Below are 18,756 nucleotides of genomic sequence, written 5' to 3'. Positions count from 1 at the left end.
TGCATTTGAGAGGGTTTTTTTATTTTTTTTATTTTTTATTTTTTATTTTTTTGTGAAGAACATTTAAGAGGTGTTTAGAAGCAACCATTTTGTTGCAGAATACAACTTTCGGTAAAGTTTGTTTTTAGCTTTACAATCTTTGAATATCTTTTGCTATCAATTTTAGATCATACTCGATTTGTTCTTCGCCATTTATTTGCTACATATTTGGGATTTGGAGGGGGACAATTTCACAAAATATTTAAATAATTATTACTTTGCCTCCAATAAGAAATTATGACATATAAAGCTGATTTCGCAGCTAGGGTGGGGCTGGGTAGCTCAAGATGGGGTAACTCCTCGTAAATTTAAAAAAATAAAAAATAAATAAAAAAACGTAAATCATACTAAGTTGACTATGTGTGATAAGCTCCACTTAATGATTCGTTGGCAAGATAATTCGAAGCTCCCTTGCTCCAACCGCCGTCCTTGTAGCATGGCTATATATATGGTAGGATGTTAACAAAATGTTTGAATAAAGAAAAATTAGAAGGAACAAATTAAAGAATTAACCTATTGGTTTTGATAAATGAAAAATAAACTTTACCCACTCTAAAATTCATTCAGTGTAGCATAATTTTTAATTATTTTCAAAAACAAGAATTTTGAGCACATCTACCAAGTTGAATAATGGAAGGTTGAAAACTCAATTATTGCAAACTTTAATATTTTTATAGAAAATTTAATTACTTTTTTAGTGTGTTTTTTTTTTATATATAAATAATCTCATAACTGTTGCAAGGAATTTAAACCACCACCTTGCCATCAGGAGAACCCCCCCTAATAACACTACATTTAGACCTTGCTAATTACTTTCTTCATAGGGTTAGCCAGTTAGTTATGAAATTGCCAAGAAACCTAACCCAACCTCATTAATATCTTTTCCAGGATTATCCATTCAACCATCTTAATCGACATGTCAATTTTTCGCCATTTTTATCTACATTCTTAGCAGACACGATCAAAACATCGATTAAACAACAAAATTTCTTGCAGATAAATACATCCCTTCAATTAAATTAACTATGCGGGGGGCATCAGATCAAGCAAAAGTTTCCATTTTCTTTCTCTCTCTCTTCCCCCTCTTAACATTCCTAATTTTACACAGCAATAAACGGGTAATAATGAAGTTAAGAATAAAAACCTGAGATCATTACGCAACTCCATCTCTTGTCCGAACATTTTCACCCTTCTTACCATCAATCTCAACACCCTCTTGCCCTTTTTCAGGTTCAGACCAAAAGTCATCCATCCAGCTTGTATCCAAATCTTGATCACCAAAAGACTCAACTGTGGAGTCTTCATCTTCTTCTTCTCCAACTGTAAAGCACTTCCCATCTGGACCCCTCCGATCACCATCATCATCAGTATCTCGATCCACCGACTGAGATTCGTTCCGATACGAATCTCCACCGCCACATGTCTGCTCCTCATCATCATCACTGTCAATCTCCAACAAATAAGATCTGTTCTGAACAGCCCTTCTACGGAGCACAAACACGTTGAAATAGTAACTTACGAGTTCCTTCTTCGTTCGAGATGGAAACGCAGATCTAAGAAGCTTCCAGAAATTTCTACCATGTGACACGGGGTTAGACAAGACAATTTCGTGAAAGACATGCTCGTCGGCCGGGGTCCACTTGCAAGCCACCTCATCGCCCATGTGGCAGAATCCCAAATCTATAAAATGATTTTCCCCAATTGTCTCGAGCAGCTTCTCTCTCGCTTCCTTCACGTGTTGCTGCACGCATCTCATGGACCCCACATCCAGGCAGCTGCAAACCACCGTTCTGCCATGCCCAACTCTAACTCCATCACTGGTGGAATCATTTAAATCGGGCATCGGAATAACACAAGTCCCCATTAGTTGTTGCTCCCTCTCGTCGGTAAAGTAGTTTGCACCTTCCCATAATGGAACTTCAGCTTGATAATCTGGACCGAGAGGAACTTCTTTTTTCGGAGAAGAATTTAACAAAGATATGTAGGGATCATCGAATTGTTCAGGGGGTCTTCTTGGTGGTATGCTAATGTCGATATATCCTGGAAAGTAGGACCAGAAAGACGTGTCTCCATTTCCAGCATCTTCTTCGCTACTGCTGGTAACCAAAGATAAAGGGGCACTTGCCTCAAACTCTTTGTCAGCTGCAGATGCACTATATGTCTCACTATCTTCAAGTCGCCCATCAAACTGTAACTCACAAAAGTTGCTTTTTGGTCCGCCTAAAATATCATATGAAAAATCAATTTACTGGAATCCACATATAATCAGACAACGCGTGCATAAGTTGCTATAAATCATGGTTCACCAAGAAAATTTCAGATACAGATAGCAACGACATTACATTGTAAAATTAAGGCACTTAACGCAGGTTTTTTTTCGGTCTCTTCCAGTATTAATATTAAGAGGGTACACTGAAAAAAAAGCTTCTCAGTTAAGGTATTTACCAAGAGAATCAAATCTTGGAGTAGTAATATGAAAATCCTCTGTACAAGAAATCAGCTTTTTGTTGTAATCAATAGGTTTCCCAAAAGAAGCCTCTGGAAAGTCTGCCTCCTCTAAAGGACGTTTGATTCCCATCTTCTGTAAATAAGGCAAAAGAATACACAAATCAAATTGAGATCATTTCAAAATGTAAAGGATATAGATAGGTAAATCAAGTGATAATGTAATGCACACGCGAAGGTGTAAAGATCCAAAAATACCTTCAAATGGCCTACACCAGCAATGCACGTTTTAAATACTTCTGAGTACTCTCTTAAGTTATGTTTAAAATGCCTTCCTGCATTTGTGGTAAAGCAAGTGTAATCAATATAACAACAGAAAAACGCACACGAATAAAATATACAGCATTAGGAACTACAATAATGTCTAAGACCAGTGAGGACATATGAAACAAACAGACAGGAACATCCGACGATAAACAGTTGACCTACATGATTAAAGCAAAACAAACCACACAAAATATAAAATCAGTTCCACAAAGAAGATCAATCGTAATGGACAACCGCATGTCGCAAAACTGAAAACATTAAGAATAACCAAGCTTAAAGTTAATTCGATAATAGACATTGTACCTTCATCAAGTATCACACCCAATGAAAACGACAAGCATCTCCCACAAGCGTATACGGAAAAAATAAAGTACATTATACTTGAACTAAAAACCCATGGATTAAGCAAACAATATTTTTTCAAGACCCAAACCAGCTGAGTATGCCTTCATAACCAATTACAAAACAGAAACAACAACCACCAACAACAACCCCCAACCCCCAAAAAAAACCTAAATACAGAAACCCTAACCCTAGATTCACAAAATCGAAATAAAAAAAACAGAAAAAATATAATCAAATTCAATTCAGAGAGACGTACCAAAACCCCAAATCAATTTACAGATCCAAAGAACCTTGAGATCGAGTCACCGCCACCAAAATAAACCCAATATTAAAAAAAGGATCTCCGAATAAAATTGAAGTTTCAAATCTATTTACAGAGGCGAAACACAAAACAATAATCGTAAATAGCAGAACCAAAATTTAAAAATATATTTGATGAATAAATTGAACAGATCGGAGGATTTAAGTGAAAACCTAGAACTTCACGTAATCAACAAATTTGATTTGAAAAAAAAAATAGAAGGATCAATCGAAAGAGAATGAATCTAATTGAATAAAAAAATGTTGAATTTTGAGATTCAAACGAAAACTCAAAAGAAATTTGGAGACTCCAAAAGTGAGATTGGAGGGAATCGGGAGAAATTGGGGGAAATTTTTGGTGCGAATCGCGATTTTTGTAGATGCGATGATGACCCGAATACGAGGACCCGTTTTTCAATTCGTACGTGCACAAAACTAATTACACGTGCTGTATACTTATAGCTGACTAGGACTCTTTTTTTTTTTTTTTTTTTTTAAATTGATGTATTTTAACAGAATTTTGACCTTTTCTGTTAAAAACTACAGAATTTTGACTTTTGATTACGGGTAGAAATTTGAGGGTATTTCCGTCGAAATAAATTTAAAATACTATAAATTTGAGGTAATAATTTATTTTCAATTTTTTTAATGGAATCATAATACATATTAGATTACAATTTACGAGTAATTTCAAAAACTATTACATTTTTTTAGAAAATCATACGTATAAATTGTAATATCATTATTATTACGTATTTTATAACATAGATGAATAAAAAATCAAACTTCGGAAATTTACTTATTTTAATTTGATTTTTTTTATCAACAAGTTTTCATTCTAACTTCTGAAATTTCAATTTTTGATTTTCTTTACACTTTTGGAAAAATTGCAAATTGTTTGAAAGTCTTGAATTTCAAATACGATACATCTTTCCCCACTTACTTTCGAGTTCCGACTAAACAAAATAAAATGAATTATAATTAATGAAACGAAACGAATATTTATATAACTGAGGAGTCAGTTTGGCATCTTGGCGACATATTATCAATTTATTAGACTTAGAGTCAATGGGTCGCAAGAAGTAAAATGGCCCAAGAGCCCAATGGATTTTATGTTGTTTTGCTAAAACAAAGGGGTTCAATTTTCATTGATATTTTATGTTGTTTTATTCTATTGCTTTTGAGTTAATTTATATACTTGGCCGTAAATTATCACTTGGTTGGAGTTTAGGAAGTAACTAATCTAGGGCTGGGCATTTGGGATCGGGATTCGGGATCCCGTCCCGTCCCGATCGGAATTTTACTATTTGGGACTAAAACTTCGGGAATTCGGGATTACGGGATTCGGGATTGGGATTAGGAACAAATACGGGATCGGTATTAGGGAATTGGTTCAATCCCGATCGGGATATTTTAATCCCGAATTAGGAAAAAAAGAAAAAAAAACTAATAAAAATACACACACACACACACACACACACACACACACACACACACACATATATATATATATATATATATATATATATATATATATATATATATATATATATATATATATATATATATATATATATATATATATATTGTAAAGGAGATGAGAAATACAATATAAAATATATTGTTTCAACTTATTTTTAAATTTTTAAAATTTTATTTGTTCCAAGTTTTGTGGTAAAAATAAATAAGGCAAGAACAATAGTATGTATATAATATATTCAAGTTGGTTTAGTGTATAAAATAATACTAATGGAAAAAAGATGTAATATTTCTTAGTTTTTAGGCAAAATATGGGATTTCCCGATCCCAATCCCGATTCCCGAAATATTTAGGGATACCGATATAATCGGGATTTAATAGTTTGGGACGGGATTGGGATTTAAAATTTCTATCCCGAATCCCGATATCCCGATCCCGAAAATCCCGAATTCCCGAAATCCCGTCCCGAACTCACCTCTAAACTAATCCATCCAAAATTAATTAGGGGCCCAAACAAAAAAACATTTTAATTAGAGCCCTCAATTGCAAACCACCCCTTTCAGGCCCAACCCAAATTCCAAACAACAACTTCATTGTTCACTTTTTGTCTGCTCTGCTAAAAATCATCTGAAATTGAAAATTCTCACCGGGAAGAATGGAGCCCGGAGATGACGAAGAGCCGCCGCTCGCCATTGCAATCGACGAAGTCAACGACCACGAGATTCCACCACAAAGGACGATTGAGCTGGATGCTGGTCAACCGCCGTGTCTTCCGGTAGCTCAACCGGTCGGCGTCACCGTAATCACAGGATATCTCGGCTCCGGGAAATCGACGGTATGTGGATAATCGTATAAAAAAACTTATGACTGCTGATTAATTCAATTTAGTTTTAATCGCCGTAGACAAAATTGCAGGAGTTGATGTTTCTGCTTACATATGAGTGTTGAGTTTTGGGAAATGCCTTGATTCTGCTATTTAACTGATGAAATCGACGTTTCGGCTAAGTTTGAGCTGAGTAGAGTATCTTGTAAAGAGTAAAATTGTCGTATGCCTTTAACAATTAGCGCTAGTAAATCTAAAGTGACTACGATGAACTCAACACGAGTTGAATATCGATTGTGTTATTGGACTCTGAATTTTGTATCGACGACATCGAATGATGATGCCAAATGTACGATATTATGTAATTTTCATTTTTTGCTTAGTTGCTTGTATGCATATCTCGTTCAAGAGTATGTTATATGGGTAAAATAGGAGGCACTAAATATTTTTGTTCTCTGTAGTTAGTGAATCATATATTGAATACACAACATGGGAAGAGAATAGCAGTTATCTTGAACGAGTTTGGGGAGGAGATAGGAGTAGAGAGAGCGATGATCAATGAAGGAGACGAAGGAGCGCTTGTGGAGGAGTGGGTTGAGCTTGCAAATGGTTGTATTTGTTGCAATGTCAAGCATAGCTTGGTTCAGGCACTGGAGCAACTTGTGCAGAGGAAAGAAAGGTTATCTTTCTTTACGCCTCAGATTATTCTGGACCTTTGCATGTTTAATTAGAGCATGCAAATTGGAGTTTTAAGCAAGTGATGCAACACACACACACACACACGTAATATGTATCGTGGAAATAGGATGAGATATTTTGATGGAAATAAAATATTTGATTTCTTAAATTCCACTGCATGGGCTTATTTGCCTGCACTCTGCTCATGCGGCCTTCTGATTTTTTTATCCAATTCTTTTTTTCCTTCATTAGTTTCTTATTATTTCCTTGAGGCTTCGTGGGAAACGTCACTAACCCGAACATATGATAATGTAATTCCTCTTAAAGTTATGATTTATTGTTATTTTATGTCCAGAATTGGGAAGCATCACTCAGAATTTTTTATTTTCAAGTTACTTCTATTGCGCACAGGCTTGACCATATATTACTAGAGACTACAGGTCTAGCGAACCCTGCCCCTCTAGCATCTGTGCTTTGGTTGGATGATCAATTGGAATCAGATGTCAGGCTCGATTCTATTATCACTGTGAGCTTCTTCCTCACGGTCATTGAATATTGAATTTCTTGGAACTCATATCACCAATTAAATTAATTATTCCGTCATCCACATACTTTTTTATGGTTAATTTTTCCGTTATTGACCTTTTTCCTGTTTTTCAGGTTGTGGATGCCAAAAACCTCGGCTATCAGCTGAAATCACATCATGAATCCTCATCATTCCCTGAAGCATATCATCAGATTGCATTTGCGGTAAATTTTTTCATCAGTTTGCTCTTCTTCTTTGCTTCACGTGTCTTAATTATCAAGAACCTTTTTGCGGTTTTGTTCAGTAATGCTGTCTAGCTCAGATGCTTCTTTGTTTCTGTCATAGGATGTTGTGATACTTAATAAGGTTGATCTGGTGTCTGATGATGACTCTGGTGTGGTCCTGGAAGATCTGGAAAAGGACATACATGCAATTAATTCCCTTGCCAATATTATTCGTTCAGTTCGCTGCCAAGTTGACTTGTCCATGATACTGAACTGCCGAGCATATGATGCTGCAGTGAGTTTTCTCTGTCTTACTATATATTCACTTCGCAACTTGTATGTAGGCATTCTTGTTTATGGTTAAGGTAAATGACATTAACTACATAAAATTCCCTTTTGATTTCAGCATGCCACTCATTTGGAAGACCTATTGAGAGAAAATCGAAATCTATCTACTAGTGATATTCACGACAGTGGTGTAAGAACCTTATGCATTTCCGAGATGAAGATAGTTGATCTTGAGAAGGTACGTATTGAATTGGCTACTAGATGAGGACGTTCTCAGGGTAATAGTAACATTTAAGTACCGGTTATTCGAAGCATAAAATTCTATGTGCGAATTGGCAGTAAAAAAAAATATTTTAACCATCTTTATTCCAATTCTTTTATATATTTATTGAACATTGCTGCTATCGAAATGAATAAGAATTGATCCATGAAGCAGCTTTTGATATGTTTACTCTTTTTAGATTAGGATGTGGATTGAGGAGATCCTTTGGGAAAAGAAATATGGAATGGATGTTTATCGGTGCAAAGGGATTCTAAGTGTCGTAAACTCAGATCAGCTTTACACCCTGCAGGTAAGCTTCCGTGCATGGAAATGCTTCACATTGCTTGTTCTCTTGTAGACGATGATTAAGAAAACCCAATTCGATAGAAGTATGGCTAGCGATGATTCCTAATTGTTATAAAAATTACTTTCGAATATCCACGTCATATTTTTAGTTAATTTTTTAGATGGTTCTTTGAATTTTTTTGCAGGCGGTAAGGGAAATATATGAGATTGTCCCAGCCCGCAAGTGGAAAGATGACGAGAGTAGAATCAACAAAATTGTTTTTATAGGTATCGATTTTTTCTTACCACAAAAGCCTTGTATACTTAGCTACATTAACTGGTTCAACTAGGTTTCTTTTTAATTTTTTTTCAGGTCGTTCGTTAAATGAGGAGATTCTAGTAAATACCATGCGAGATTGCACCGTGTAGTACTGCTGCCAGTTGGCTGACCTACGGCCACTCCAAGAAGCTGTAATTTGAGGAAAAACGTGCTCGACCATTTTCCGAAGGACCGTTGGCATTACAGCACTTCAAAGTTAGAATTCTAAACAGTATCTTCGAGAGTCATCTCTTTTTGTTCCTTACCTTTGTAGACGTCGGAAAGATAGTGTAAAAGAGCTCAATTTTCTTATCTTGATATTGAGCTAACCTAAACCATGGTTCTCAAGTAGTAAATCAAATAGCAAAATCATTTACAAATCGTAAATCGTAACGAATCTTAAAACATTTTTATATTTTATTTAAAATTACATAAAATAAAATCAAATATAACTAATATGGCAAAACACAGAGAAGAGAAAATCAAAATATGATCACTATTCACTACAATCTTGACACAATATTTTCTCACCCTAATCGAGCTCGAATCGAACCACACCCTTAAGTAGGTGGCAAAGCAATCGAAGACTCTTCTACCGACTCAATTCCTCTGTTTCTCCTTCGATCTCTAGTCGCCATTTTCTCACCATACCTAGCAAATATATCAGCCAAATCGAACAATCCAACTTCCCTCAATTTACCAGCCATCGCCTCAAACATAACCACACCTTCCTCGTTCGAAAAGCAATGCAAAAACTTATTGTAATCAAATCTAGGCACCACAACTCCTCTATCCAACACTCTCTCCACATACTTAGTAGCTTCTAGAGACTTCCCCGCCTTGACCAAACCCCCGACAAAAATAGTATCGAAATTGACCAAAGGGTCCTCCCCTTTTCTCCCCCTCTTCCCTAAATGCCCCTGCAACAACATAACATACGTGTGCATCGTAGGCTCACACCCTCGTTTTATCATCTCTCTAAAGACTTGCGTTGCATCGCTCGCCTTTTTCAATCTCAAAAGCCCCTTAATCATTCCATGATAAACGCAAATATCGACATTTTCAACCTCTTCCAAAACCTTAAAACCTTCCCTCACCCTCCCTTTACTAACGAGGCCGTAAATGATCGAACCAAGTATTTCGTTATCGGCTTTTATACCATTCATTTGCATTTCCTCGAAAACCACGTAACTCTCCCCCATTTTGCCCTTGTTGCACAACCACTTGATCACGAGCCGATAAGTAGACAACCTTAAACTCTTCGCTTCCTTCACCCTCATAGACTGAAAAAGCTTCAACCCTTGATCGAATTTGTTGTTCTTGAATAGGGTTTCTAACATAATCTCTATTGCATTAAAATCGGGCTCAAACCCTTCATCCACCATCGAGTTCCAAATTTTCGAGGCCTCGATTAAATCGCCAATGTCACAAAACCCGTAAACCAACCACGTGTAAGTTTCCGCATTAGGCTTAATCCAATCTCTTAACTTCACTACCAAATGCTTAGCTTCTGCAACAAGTTTCTTCCGACATAGAATCTCTACTACTGTGTTAAAGGTCTCAACTTTATACTCGTACCCATAACCATTCATCAAATGGAAAAATTCGACGCATTTCTTCAACTCTCTAGCGGTAGCTAGTGCTGTCAGTGCGATTATGTAAGTCTTGACGTTGACCAAACGGAGTTCGCCCATTTCACGGCAGAGGTCCCATAAGAGATCCACGTTTCTTGATTTTCCGGCGATGTCGAGAACCTTGTTGTAGGTGGTGGGTGTGTGGGGGAATTGTTGGGAGAGTGAGAATAGGTGGAATTTGTAAATGGGTCGCCATGAATATGGGAATTTGTTGCATACTTGGAGGAAAAATTCGTGGGTGAGATCGAATTGTGTTTTGGTGAGGCTGGTTTGGAGTTTTGTGTCGGAGCCGTATTGCTGTTGGTAGAGGACTGTGCATACTCTGAGGAGGTGGGTTTCGTTGACCGGAGCTACGGCAGCTCCGGCGGCGGTGGATAGGGATTGAAGGTGGAGGTGGAAGAGTTTTACGGAAGATTTGGTGAGTTTTGTAAGTCGAAGCATTTAGGGTGTGAAAATTGGAATTTTTTATTTTATTTTTTAATTTTTTAAGGACCGTAGGGATTTGATTCATTGAACGAATCTAACTCGGGAAAAAACCTTAAAAAACGAAGGCAAAACAAACACGTGGGTTTGTTAGCAAAGTTCCGCTATTTTCGGGGGGGCTATTTTTCTTGACCCTCCATTAAAAACCATCGTATGAAATAATATTCGTGAAGAAAAGTTCATTTCACCATTACCCATTTCAGATCTTCTTCAATTCTTGAAATCAAACAAAGAGAAAAATGTCGACAGAAAAGGAGAGAGAGACTCATGTTTACACTGCCAAGCTTTCCGAACAAGCAGAACGCTATGACGGTACAATTGTTTCTGTTAAATTACACATTTTTTATCGTGTCTGTACGTATTTTCTATCGTGTCTGTATGACTGACTGCATCTAGTTTTGATTTGTGTGGGATCTCTGTATGTAGATCATTATATATGATATATCCCTTTGAGTAATTTCATCGAACACGTAGTGAACATAAATTTGTATCTGTCTGTATGTGTGTTTTATTTATGAAATCAACACCACTACTGAAAGATCCATTTCTCTTTGTTCAAATCTTGGTGTTTGTTTGTTTGTTTGTTTGTTTGTTCGACATGGCTTAAAAGTTTAGATTACGTTTATTCATTTTTTATTTTTTTGGCTCAGAAATGGTTGAATGTATGAAAAAAGTAGCGAAACTGGATGTTGAGCTGTCAGTGGACGAAAGGAACCTCCTCTCTGTGGGGTACAAGAATGTAATCGGGGCCCGCAGAGCTTCGTGGAGAATCATGTCTTCGATCGAGCAAAAGGAGGATTCCAAAGGAAATGAAAACAATGTTAAGATCATTAAAAACTACCGCCGTAAAGTCGAGGAAGAGCTTGCCAAAATCTGCCATGATATTCTCTCTGTCATCGACAAGCATCTACTCCCTTCTTCTGCTTCTGGAGAAGCCACTGTTTTCTACTACAAGATGTAACTCAATTTTTTTTACGGATTTTTTTTTGTTCCTCGATATATTTCTCGTTACTTATGATCGTTGATTTCGTGTTTTTTTTTTTTGTTTAATTCAGGAAAGGTGATTACTTTCGCTACCTTGCCGAGTTTCAGGCTGAGGAGGGTAGAAAAGAGGCAGCTGAAGAGTCACTCAAGAGTTACGAGGCATGGTTTATTTTTTCGAGTTTATTGCGTTTAAGTTCCCTTTACTTATGTCGAATTGCTAAAAAACTCCTCGTGTTATAAAGATCAGCGCACAACCCCCTGAAATGTGCGTTTTCACGGTGGTGTTTGTTAATATAATTGAATAACAGGGGGAATTTTTTACAATTAGAGTAAACACAGGGGTGCTTTATCATGCATGTTTATTTTTCGAGTTTATTGCATTTAGTACCCTTCTGTTATACCGAATTGCTAAAAAACTCCTCGTTTATAAATATTAGCACACAACCCCTTAAATAGTGTGTTTTCAGGGTGGTGTTTGTTAGTAAAATTGAATAACCGAATTGCTAAAAAATTCCTCGTGTTATAAATATTAGCACACAACCCCCTAAATGGAGCGGTTTCAGGGTGTGGTAATAAAACTGAATAATAAGGGGGATTTTTAGACAATTAGAGTAAATACGGGGGGTGATAAATGCAATAAACCCTTAATTTTTGTAAATAATATTAAACCAATCTATGTTTTCTATTTTACATTCTTTTTTCGACATTTTATATGTAGGCTGCTTTAGCAACTGCAAATACAGATCTCCCTTCAACTCACCCTATTCGTCTCGGTCTAGCTTTGAACTTCTCGGTTTTCTACTACGAGATCATGAATTCTCCCGAGAGGTACTCTTTTTTTGTGATGATTATTTGTTTTAAGTATTTCAAGAAACGAATTATTGATATGTACATACGGTTAATTAAATAAAAATAAATAAATGAAAAAGGGCGTGCCACTTGGCGAAACAAGCATTTGACGAGGCGATTGCTGAGCTGGATACTTTGAGCGAAGAGTCTTATAAAGACAGCACACTTATAATGCAGCTGTTGAGAGACAACCTCACTCTTTGGACCTCCGATTTGCCTGAAGATGGAGGTACGTACGTACTTCCATTTTCACCAGAGTTTTTTTTATAGAAACGAATTTACTAGACACGTAAATATATTATATTTTACCGTGTGCAGGCGATGAGATTACCAAAGAGGACGAATCCAAGGAAGCAAAATCAGAAGCAAAACCAGAGGTGAACATTTTAACTTGATCTGTTTATCATTTTCTCGTTTATTATTTTACAATTGTGTTTCTTTTGCAGCATTAATATTAGGCTTGAAGAGACGCAAGTAATTTACGACAAAGGGCTGTTTGGCAAGTTTTGTTATCAGAAAGCAGAAGAAGATGAGATTTTTTATTTCTTTCTGGATTAAATTCACCTGCATTTTTGCCTACCTTTTCTCTATTTATTCCTACCGTCGGACAAAGCTTTTGTTTTTCGAGAATTTTTTTTTCTTTTTTTTTTTTGTAGTAAGACTAATTCTCCATTTTGGCGGCATTTTATATAAATATCGTTTTCTTTTTGCATGATATCTACTTGTTGTTCATCGATAGCACGGATTATGCGCTTGCAATTACGGAAGTTAAGTTAGCAAATGATGCCACAGATTGAAATAAATATTATTACAATCAAATAAAGATGCTGTCAAAGATGCCTCCAAAAAGAAGAAAAGAAAAAAAGAGAGAGAGAGAGAGAATAATAGTAATGCAGGTTGACTGTTGTTCTATATCATGTTCCTCGACGCCATTGTATATGTCATACTTCACGAGCTGTATATATATATATATATATATATATATATATATATATATATATATATATATATATATATATATATATATATATAATTCCGAAGGGTGTCCCTACATCCAGTTATTTAATAGCTTTAGAGAGCATAATTAAAAGTAAGCTGACTCATTTTGGAGGTAATCTAATGAGTATTCATTCATTCTTGTGTGGGTTCAGAAAATGCATGTTGACAAATAATAACAACACATAATTCTATATATATATATATATATATATATATATATAGACACACACACACGCGCACACAGTGAACCACCCTTTAATCTGTTCTTGCACAATTTCTTCTTTTGCAATATTCTCATCGAAACACACACACACACACACACAGATTCTTAAACTGTATCAATCACCATGGCTTCAATCTCTAGCCTTGGTTTCCTTCAACGATCAAGATTGTCTTCCTCGTACGAACATCGAAACCGAAGTTTATTGAACCCGATTCTACGTAGAAGTGTATCACATGTTACTTCAAGAGCAGTTACTCAGTTGCAATTTTCACCACTCTCAAATAATTTAATCTTCTCTAAACCTCTTGTAACAGAATCTTATTTCAAGAACTTGATCAGAAATCCCGGATTGACCGAAATCTTGAATAAACGTGGCTCGTCTTCTAACTTTATCGTTACCGCAAAAGCTTCTGCTGCTGATGCAGACGGTCATCATGAGATAGTTGCGATTTCTAAAGGGTACATCTCTACAATTTGTTTTTCGTTTCGTCGTGTAATGTTTTTTTTAATTTATTTATTTATTTATTAATAATCATGTGTTTGATTGACTTATACATGATGGCAGATTTGCAGAGAGATTTCCAGCTCTAGTTACAGGATTCTTTTTCTTCACATGGTTAGTTAGCTTTTGTTTTCGTCTTATTTTTCGATTTTCGGTTACTCGATTTCATAATCAGTTATCCTTTTTTTTTTTTTTTTTTACTGGAAGGTATTTTCTGAATGTTATATTCAATATACTGAACAAGAAAGTCTACAATTATTTCCCATATCCCTAGTAAGTTTTTTCTTAAACTTTTTTCCTTAGTGTATATATATTACTAAATTAATAATTCAAAAAAACTCGTACGAAACAGTTTCGTCTCGGTCGTTCATCTTCTGGTTGGAGTAATATATTGTCTGGTTAGCTGGTCTATCGGTCTACCAAAACGAGCTGTAAGTTTCATTTTAATCTTCTCTCAATTAAAAATAAATAAATCAAAAATCAAAATTTCTTCGATTTACGACTTGCATAAGAACAGCCAATCGACAAGAAACTACTGAGCCTTCTCACTCCGGTGGCTTTCTGTCATGCCCTCGGACACGTTATGTCTAACGTATCGTTCGCCGCTGTTGCTGTCTCTTTCACACATACCGTCAAAGGTAATAACAAATAAAATGTTCGAATATATGATCAATTAATCGAATAGAATAATTAATCTCATTAAAACCTTCTATCGCTCTTTTTTTTCGTTTTTGTGTTGAACAACAGCATTGGAGCCATTTTTCAGTGCATCTGCTTCACAGTTTGTTTTAGGACAACAAATTCCCCTGTCCCTATGGCTGTCATTAACTCCTGTTGTGATTGGTAAGTTAAAAATAAAGACAATAACATTTTTTTTCCATATTAAAACTAAATTAAATTGTTATATAATAAAAGTTTTTTTTTCTTTCTTTTGCTGATATTTTTTGTTAAACCTCTCAATCCAGGTGTATCAATGGCATCCATGACCGAGCTTTCGTTTAACTGGATAGGCTTCGGTAGCGCAATGATTTCGAATGTTGCATTTACTTACAGAAGTATTTACTCCAAGAAAGCAATGGTTTGATATATAAATCACACAATAAATATTCTATAATATATATTACAAAAATCCATATATTATAATGACTAAGTAAAATGTTGTGAATACAGACAGGAATGGACAGTACCAATGTATATGCATACATTTCGATAATAGCCCTTCTGGTTTGTCTTCCACCGGCAATTTTCGTAAGTCTTTTTTTTTTCCAACAAATATGATTAATTTGATTAGTGACAAGACTCGATTTTTTTTTTTTTTCCTTTTTCCAAGATAATTAATGAAAATGTTTCGTAAATTTGAATTTTGGCGTATTTCAGATTGAGGGTCCGCAGCTAATGCAGCATGGATTCAAAGATGCAATAGCCAAAGTTGGACTCAACAAGTTCTTGTTTGATCTTTTCTGGATTGGAATGTTCTACCATTTGTACAATCAGGTAATAATAGTAATTATATTATGTATCGTCCCCGATTTTTACTTGCAATGGAATATTTTTGTATAAATACGATTTCCTCGCAGGTAGCCACAAACACGTTGGAAAGGGTGGCGCCTCTTACACATGCCGTAGGCAATGTGTTGAAGAGAGTGTTTGTGATTGGATTTTCGATTATAGTTTTTGGTAATTATAATTATTTCTCAAGCACACCCCAAAAATCATTAATACAATGTAATTAAATCTTCGTACCTAACAAATTTGAGAAATAAATAATGGCAGGTAATAGGATCTCCACACAAACTGGGATTGGAACTGGAATTGCCATAGCAGGTGTCGCGATATATTCACTCATCAAGGCAAACATGGACGAGCAAAAACGGGTAAGAGAAAAAAAAAATCTTTTTCTTCCGATCGATAAATAGGAAAAATGGCTTATCGATATTTCTGTCGTTTCAGAAGGTTGCTCGAGCTCATGAATCATAAGAGGCTCGTAACAGGCGAACCAGACGAAATTCACATGCAATTTCTTACAAATTCGTGCAATAAAGGAAATAGCAGGATGGAATATTCTGCAAGATTCCAACGACCACAGCAAATTTCCAAGATTACGCTTTCGTTGAAGAACAAAAGGCTTGCACTCTTATTTTCATGCAATCTGTGCATTAATTCACTGGCTTAATTTAAAAACTTTTCCGAAATTTGTCAGCATTTTTCAGTTGGTTTACATTATTCATTCAGTCGTCTAAGAGCATCTCCAATGGAGAGGGGGGGTTTTCCCCTCCCCTCCCCCTCCCCTCCCCATCCCCCTCCCCCTCCCTCTACCTACGTCGTTTCCAACCGTTCGGTCTTATATTACTTTTTTTCCAATCCCCACTCTCACCACTATAATAATAATAAAATAATAATAACAACCATAATAATAATAATAATAATAATAATAATAATAATAATAATAATAATAATAATAATAATTATTATAATAATAATAATAATAATAATAATAATAATAATTTAATTATAATAATACAATATTCAAATATAAGTAAAGAAATAATCTTCAACTAATTCAATAATTGAAAAAAAACAAGAATAATAACCACGAAAACAACATTTGAAAAACAACAAGGATAAAACCGAATAATATAACAAGAATCCAAAAACATCTAGGATAATAACGATTACTACAAACAAAAAATAATAATTAATTGAACAAGGAATTGTTTTTGGTTTTTTTGTTTTTCTTTTTTTTTTGGATTTTTTGGCCAAAAAGTTGTTATGCGATTTATATTTATGCGAATGGGCCTCGTCAAAAACCTTGTGGGCCGACACAAGGAAAAGAGTACCCATATAAATCGAACAAGGGAGATCAATCAAACGGATTAAATCCGTCGTCGTCTAAATGGGCTGAAGAACTTTCAAATAAGTCTTTTGCGATTTGTTTCCTTTGTATCTCTTTTCTTTTCGACTTCCAATATGCTTTTGTACCTGGAGTGCAATTACTTGTATCCATTGCCATGACTCTGTGTTCTTCTTGCATTTGTTGGATTGCAATGTTTTGATCATGCCTAAGCTTTCGTCCGGCCTCTAGTATATCTACTTGATTATTATAATTAATTTCCGCATTAGAACTAGGCGACGCCTTTTCTTTGCCTTTACGGGCTTTTTTCGATCCGATAGGTCTCTTATTACGTTGGTCAGTATGTGTATCCACTGGTGGTAGCTCATCCCGTAAAACATACGGTTGTGGAGAATAACTTGGTGGGGAATTCATTGGTTGAGATGAAGGAAATGTGGACTGCGAATGAAATAACTCCGTTTCAATTTCATCCACCATATCTTCTTGCGCATTTAGCATCACCCAGTCCTTACCAACTTCCCAACAACGTTGCAAGTTCCAAGCTTTTTTAGCATTTCTTCGATAGATACTCAATGCCAGAGTATACTACAAATACAAATTAAAAATTAATATACTTTATGCAAATATATAAATAATACAAAATACTATTATCATAACATTTACCTCATCGACCAGGTTTCCTCCGCTACCGCAAACACTTGATGCTTCTTTAGTTGCCGAATACCAGTGGTTCAAATACTTAGAAATTTGTTTTCTCCACCGACTGAGTACGGCATCTTTTGTTCTAATATTATATGCAATCCCCTCCTCATCAAGAATTTGTTTCATGGTAGACATAACCTTCTTCCACAGACCTCCTTCAGTTTGGTTAGTCCCGTGAATTGGATCTTCCGAGACCGCAATGTAGGCTTTTGTAAGAGCTACATCTTCATCTTCTGACCAACCTTTAGTGGGAGCCATATAAAAAATAGATAATTTTCTTATATAAGTGTAGATGTGGAGATGTGAATTATTGTCTAACATATCCCTTCTCATTATATAGAGAAATCATTGTGTGTAAAGAAGTGTAGAAGACAATGTAAAAATTTGAAAGGGCACAAGTAAAATATGAAAGGTCAGGGTAAATTTCGAAAGGGCAAAAGTAAAATTTGTATAGTCATTGTCAACATTATCTCTCAATTAAATCATATAGATGTTGTCTGCAAAAGTAAAATCGTAACCTTCAGCGTGATTTAATAGCTCATGTGTGGGCAAGACACAATGGAAATGTGTAATAATTTTACTTAAGTTTTTATTTACGAATTAAGTGTTTGGTTTTATTAAGATTATGTTGTTATTTCGAATTGAATTAAGTGTTTGGTTTTATTAAGATTATGTTGTTATTTCGAATTTATAATAAAAAGTAAAATAATCGTATTTGTTGTTTTTTCTAATTTTTACAATTATAAAAGAAATATATTAAAAAATAAAATAAAATAAAACCAAATAAAGAAACAAAATAAAATAATAATAAAATTACGAATAAAAATATAATTTAAAAGAAAATAATAAAATAAAAGAAAGAAATGAAAAAAAATAAAAGTATTTATTTACAAAGTGTTGATTTTATTGAAATTATGTGATATTAAATTATGTAACTAAATAAATGAAATAAAATAAAATAATGATATAATACTAAAATAAATACAAAAGAAAAAGAAATAAAAATCAACAAATTTGACATGTCAAAAAAAGAAAAGAAAAAAAGAAGAAGAAAAAAAAAAAAAAAAAAAAAAAAACAATCGGTTAACAAAGAAAAAAGAAAAAAAAAAAAAAAAAAAAAAAAAAAAAAAAAAAGTAAATGGAGAGTGGGCACACGCCCCCTTCCAGCAAGTGAGCTGGAAGGGGGCAG

The 18,756-nt window shown here is 34.9% G+C and overlaps 6 protein-coding genes across 9 annotated transcripts; 3 read left to right on the top strand and 3 right to left on the bottom strand.

The window, feature by feature from the left end:
• Window positions 1-1,012: 1,012 nt before the first annotated feature.
• On the bottom strand, window positions 1,013-3,882 carry LOC105974668 (ELM2 domain protein). 3 transcript variants are annotated; one of them, XM_012999786.2, is made up of 4 exons: window positions 3,115-3,882; window positions 2,743-2,819; window positions 2,485-2,620; window positions 1,013-2,259 (listed from the first exon to the last, which is right to left on the bottom strand). In XM_012999786.2, exons 1-4 carry the CDS (start codon window positions 3,185-3,187, stop codon window positions 1,193-1,195), a joined length of 1,353 nt encoding a protein of 450 aa, XP_012855240.2. In that variant the 5' UTR covers window positions 3,188-3,882; the 3' UTR covers window positions 1,013-1,192. The 3 variants fall into 3 exon arrangements, with proteins under 3 accessions (XP_012855240.2, XP_012855239.2, XP_088674484.1); XM_012999785.2 differs by having other exon boundaries at window positions 3,413-3,882; XM_088818358.1 differs by lacking the exon at window positions 2,743-2,819 and having other exon boundaries at window positions 3,413-3,870.
• Window positions 3,883-5,502: 1,620 nt separating this feature from the next.
• LOC105974669 (Cobalamin biosynthesis CobW-like protein) lies at window positions 5,503-8,720 on the top strand. Its single transcript, XM_012999787.2, has 9 exons — window positions 5,503-5,770; window positions 6,220-6,437; window positions 6,848-6,962; window positions 7,097-7,186; window positions 7,308-7,481; window positions 7,593-7,712; window positions 7,936-8,046; window positions 8,228-8,309; window positions 8,395-8,720. The coding sequence occupies exons 1-9, from the start codon at window positions 5,591-5,593 to the stop codon at window positions 8,448-8,450; spliced, it is 1,146 nt and encodes a 381-aa protein (XP_012855241.2). The 5' UTR covers window positions 5,503-5,590; the 3' UTR covers window positions 8,451-8,720.
• Window positions 8,721-8,730: 10 nt separating this feature from the next.
• On the bottom strand, window positions 8,731-10,415 carry LOC105974666 (Pentatricopeptide repeat (PPR) superfamily protein). The gene has a single exon (XM_012999784.2). The coding sequence runs from the start codon at window positions 10,413-10,415 to the stop codon at window positions 8,901-8,903; it is 1,515 nt and encodes a 504-aa protein (XP_012855238.2). The 3' UTR covers window positions 8,731-8,900.
• Window positions 10,416-10,627: 212 nt separating this feature from the next.
• On the top strand, window positions 10,628-13,005 carry LOC105974670 (14-3-3-like protein GF14 iota). The gene is made up of 7 exons (XM_012999788.2): window positions 10,628-10,769; window positions 11,108-11,414; window positions 11,513-11,600; window positions 12,160-12,269; window positions 12,371-12,519; window positions 12,609-12,667; window positions 12,737-13,005. Exons 1-7 carry the CDS (start codon window positions 10,697-10,699, stop codon window positions 12,740-12,742), a joined length of 792 nt encoding a protein of 263 aa, XP_012855242.1. The 5' UTR covers window positions 10,628-10,696; the 3' UTR covers window positions 12,743-13,005.
• Window positions 13,006-13,382: 377 nt separating this feature from the next.
• On the top strand, window positions 13,383-16,223 carry LOC105974583 (triose phosphate/phosphate translocator, chloroplastic). Of its 2 annotated transcripts, none has more exons than XM_088818354.1 (12): window positions 13,383-13,971; window positions 14,078-14,128; window positions 14,222-14,287; window positions 14,367-14,445; window positions 14,532-14,652; window positions 14,762-14,857; window positions 14,980-15,092; window positions 15,185-15,262; window positions 15,392-15,508; window positions 15,592-15,691; window positions 15,788-15,888; window positions 15,968-16,223. In XM_088818354.1, the coding sequence occupies exons 1-12, from the start codon at window positions 13,637-13,639 to the stop codon at window positions 15,989-15,991; spliced, it is 1,281 nt and encodes a 426-aa protein (XP_088674480.1). In that variant the 5' UTR covers window positions 13,383-13,636; the 3' UTR covers window positions 15,992-16,223. The 2 variants fall into 2 exon arrangements, with proteins under 2 accessions (XP_088674480.1, XP_088674479.1); XM_088818353.1 differs by having other exon boundaries at window positions 15,965-16,223.
• Window positions 16,224-16,798: 575 nt separating this feature from the next.
• Window positions 16,799-17,859, bottom strand: LOC148770352 (uncharacterized). Its single transcript, XM_088818355.1, has 2 exons — window positions 17,529-17,859; window positions 16,799-17,450 (listed from the first exon to the last, which is right to left on the bottom strand). The coding sequence occupies exons 1-2, from the start codon at window positions 17,823-17,825 to the stop codon at window positions 16,875-16,877; spliced, it is 873 nt and encodes a 290-aa protein (XP_088674481.1). The 5' UTR covers window positions 17,826-17,859; the 3' UTR covers window positions 16,799-16,874.
• Window positions 17,860-18,756: the final 897 nt, after the last annotated feature.

The sequence above is a fragment of the Erythranthe guttata genome, chromosome 5 (assembly GCF_056151865.1).
Source record: "Erythranthe guttata isolate IM_541 chromosome 5, IM_541, whole genome shotgun sequence".
Taxonomy (NCBI): Eukaryota; Viridiplantae; Streptophyta; class Magnoliopsida; order Lamiales; family Phrymaceae; genus Erythranthe; species Erythranthe guttata.
The sequence above is the reverse complement of the archived record's forward strand: the minus strand, read 5'-3'. Positions and strand labels throughout refer to the sequence as shown.

What these genes read in the sequence shown, in the direction of transcription:
- LOC105974583 (XM_088818353.1), top strand. Translation starts at nt 13,637, where the DNA reads ATGGCTTCAATCTCTAGCCTTGGTTTCCTTCAACGATCAAGATTGTCT. An exon ending in GGATTCTTTTTCTTCACATG is followed by an intron (nt 14,129 to 14,221) that starts GTTAGTTAGCTT and finishes TTTTACTGGAAG; the next exon opens with GTATTTTCTGAATGTTATAT. An exon ending in TTTCACACATACCGTCAAAG is followed by an intron (nt 14,653 to 14,761) that starts GTAATAACAAAT and finishes GTTGAACAACAG; the next exon opens with CATTGGAGCCATTTTTCAGT.
- LOC148770352 (XM_088818355.1), bottom strand. Translation starts at nt 17,825, where the DNA reads ATGGCTCCCACTAAAGGTTGGTCAGAAGATGAAGATGTAGCTCTTACA. An exon ending in GAGGAAACCTGGTCGATGAG is followed by an intron (nt 17,451 to 17,528) that starts GTAAATGTTATG and finishes TTGTATTTGTAG; the next exon opens with TATACTCTGGCATTGAGTAT.
- LOC105974668 (XM_012999786.2), bottom strand. Translation starts at nt 3,187, where the DNA reads ATGTACTTTATTTTTTCCGTATACGCTTGTGGGAGATGCTTGTCGTTT. An exon ending in GGGTGTGATACTTGATGAAG is followed by an intron (nt 2,820 to 3,114) that starts GTACAATGTCTA and finishes CCACAAATGCAG; the next exon opens with GAAGGCATTTTAAACATAAC. An exon ending in CTGGTGTAGGCCATTTGAAG is followed by an intron (nt 2,621 to 2,742) that starts GTATTTTTGGAT and finishes CCTTATTTACAG; the next exon opens with AAGATGGGAATCAAACGTCC.
- LOC105974666 (XM_012999784.2), bottom strand. Translation starts at nt 10,415, where the DNA reads ATGCTTCGACTTACAAAACTCACCAAATCTTCCGTAAAACTCTTCCAC.
- LOC105974670 (XM_012999788.2), top strand. Translation starts at nt 10,697, where the DNA reads ATGTCGACAGAAAAGGAGAGAGAGACTCATGTTTACACTGCCAAGCTT. An exon ending in ACAAGCAGAACGCTATGACG is followed by an intron (nt 10,770 to 11,107) that starts GTACAATTGTTT and finishes TTTTTGGCTCAG; the next exon opens with AAATGGTTGAATGTATGAAA. An exon ending in CGATTTGCCTGAAGATGGAG is followed by an intron (nt 12,520 to 12,608) that starts GTACGTACGTAC and finishes TACCGTGTGCAG; the next exon opens with GCGATGAGATTACCAAAGAG.
- LOC105974669 (XM_012999787.2), top strand. Translation starts at nt 5,591, where the DNA reads ATGGAGCCCGGAGATGACGAAGAGCCGCCGCTCGCCATTGCAATCGAC. An exon ending in GGCTCGATTCTATTATCACT is followed by an intron (nt 6,963 to 7,096) that starts GTGAGCTTCTTC and finishes CCTGTTTTTCAG; the next exon opens with GTTGTGGATGCCAAAAACCT. An exon ending in ATCAGCTTTACACCCTGCAG is followed by an intron (nt 8,047 to 8,227) that starts GTAAGCTTCCGT and finishes ATTTTTTTGCAG; the next exon opens with GCGGTAAGGGAAATATATGA.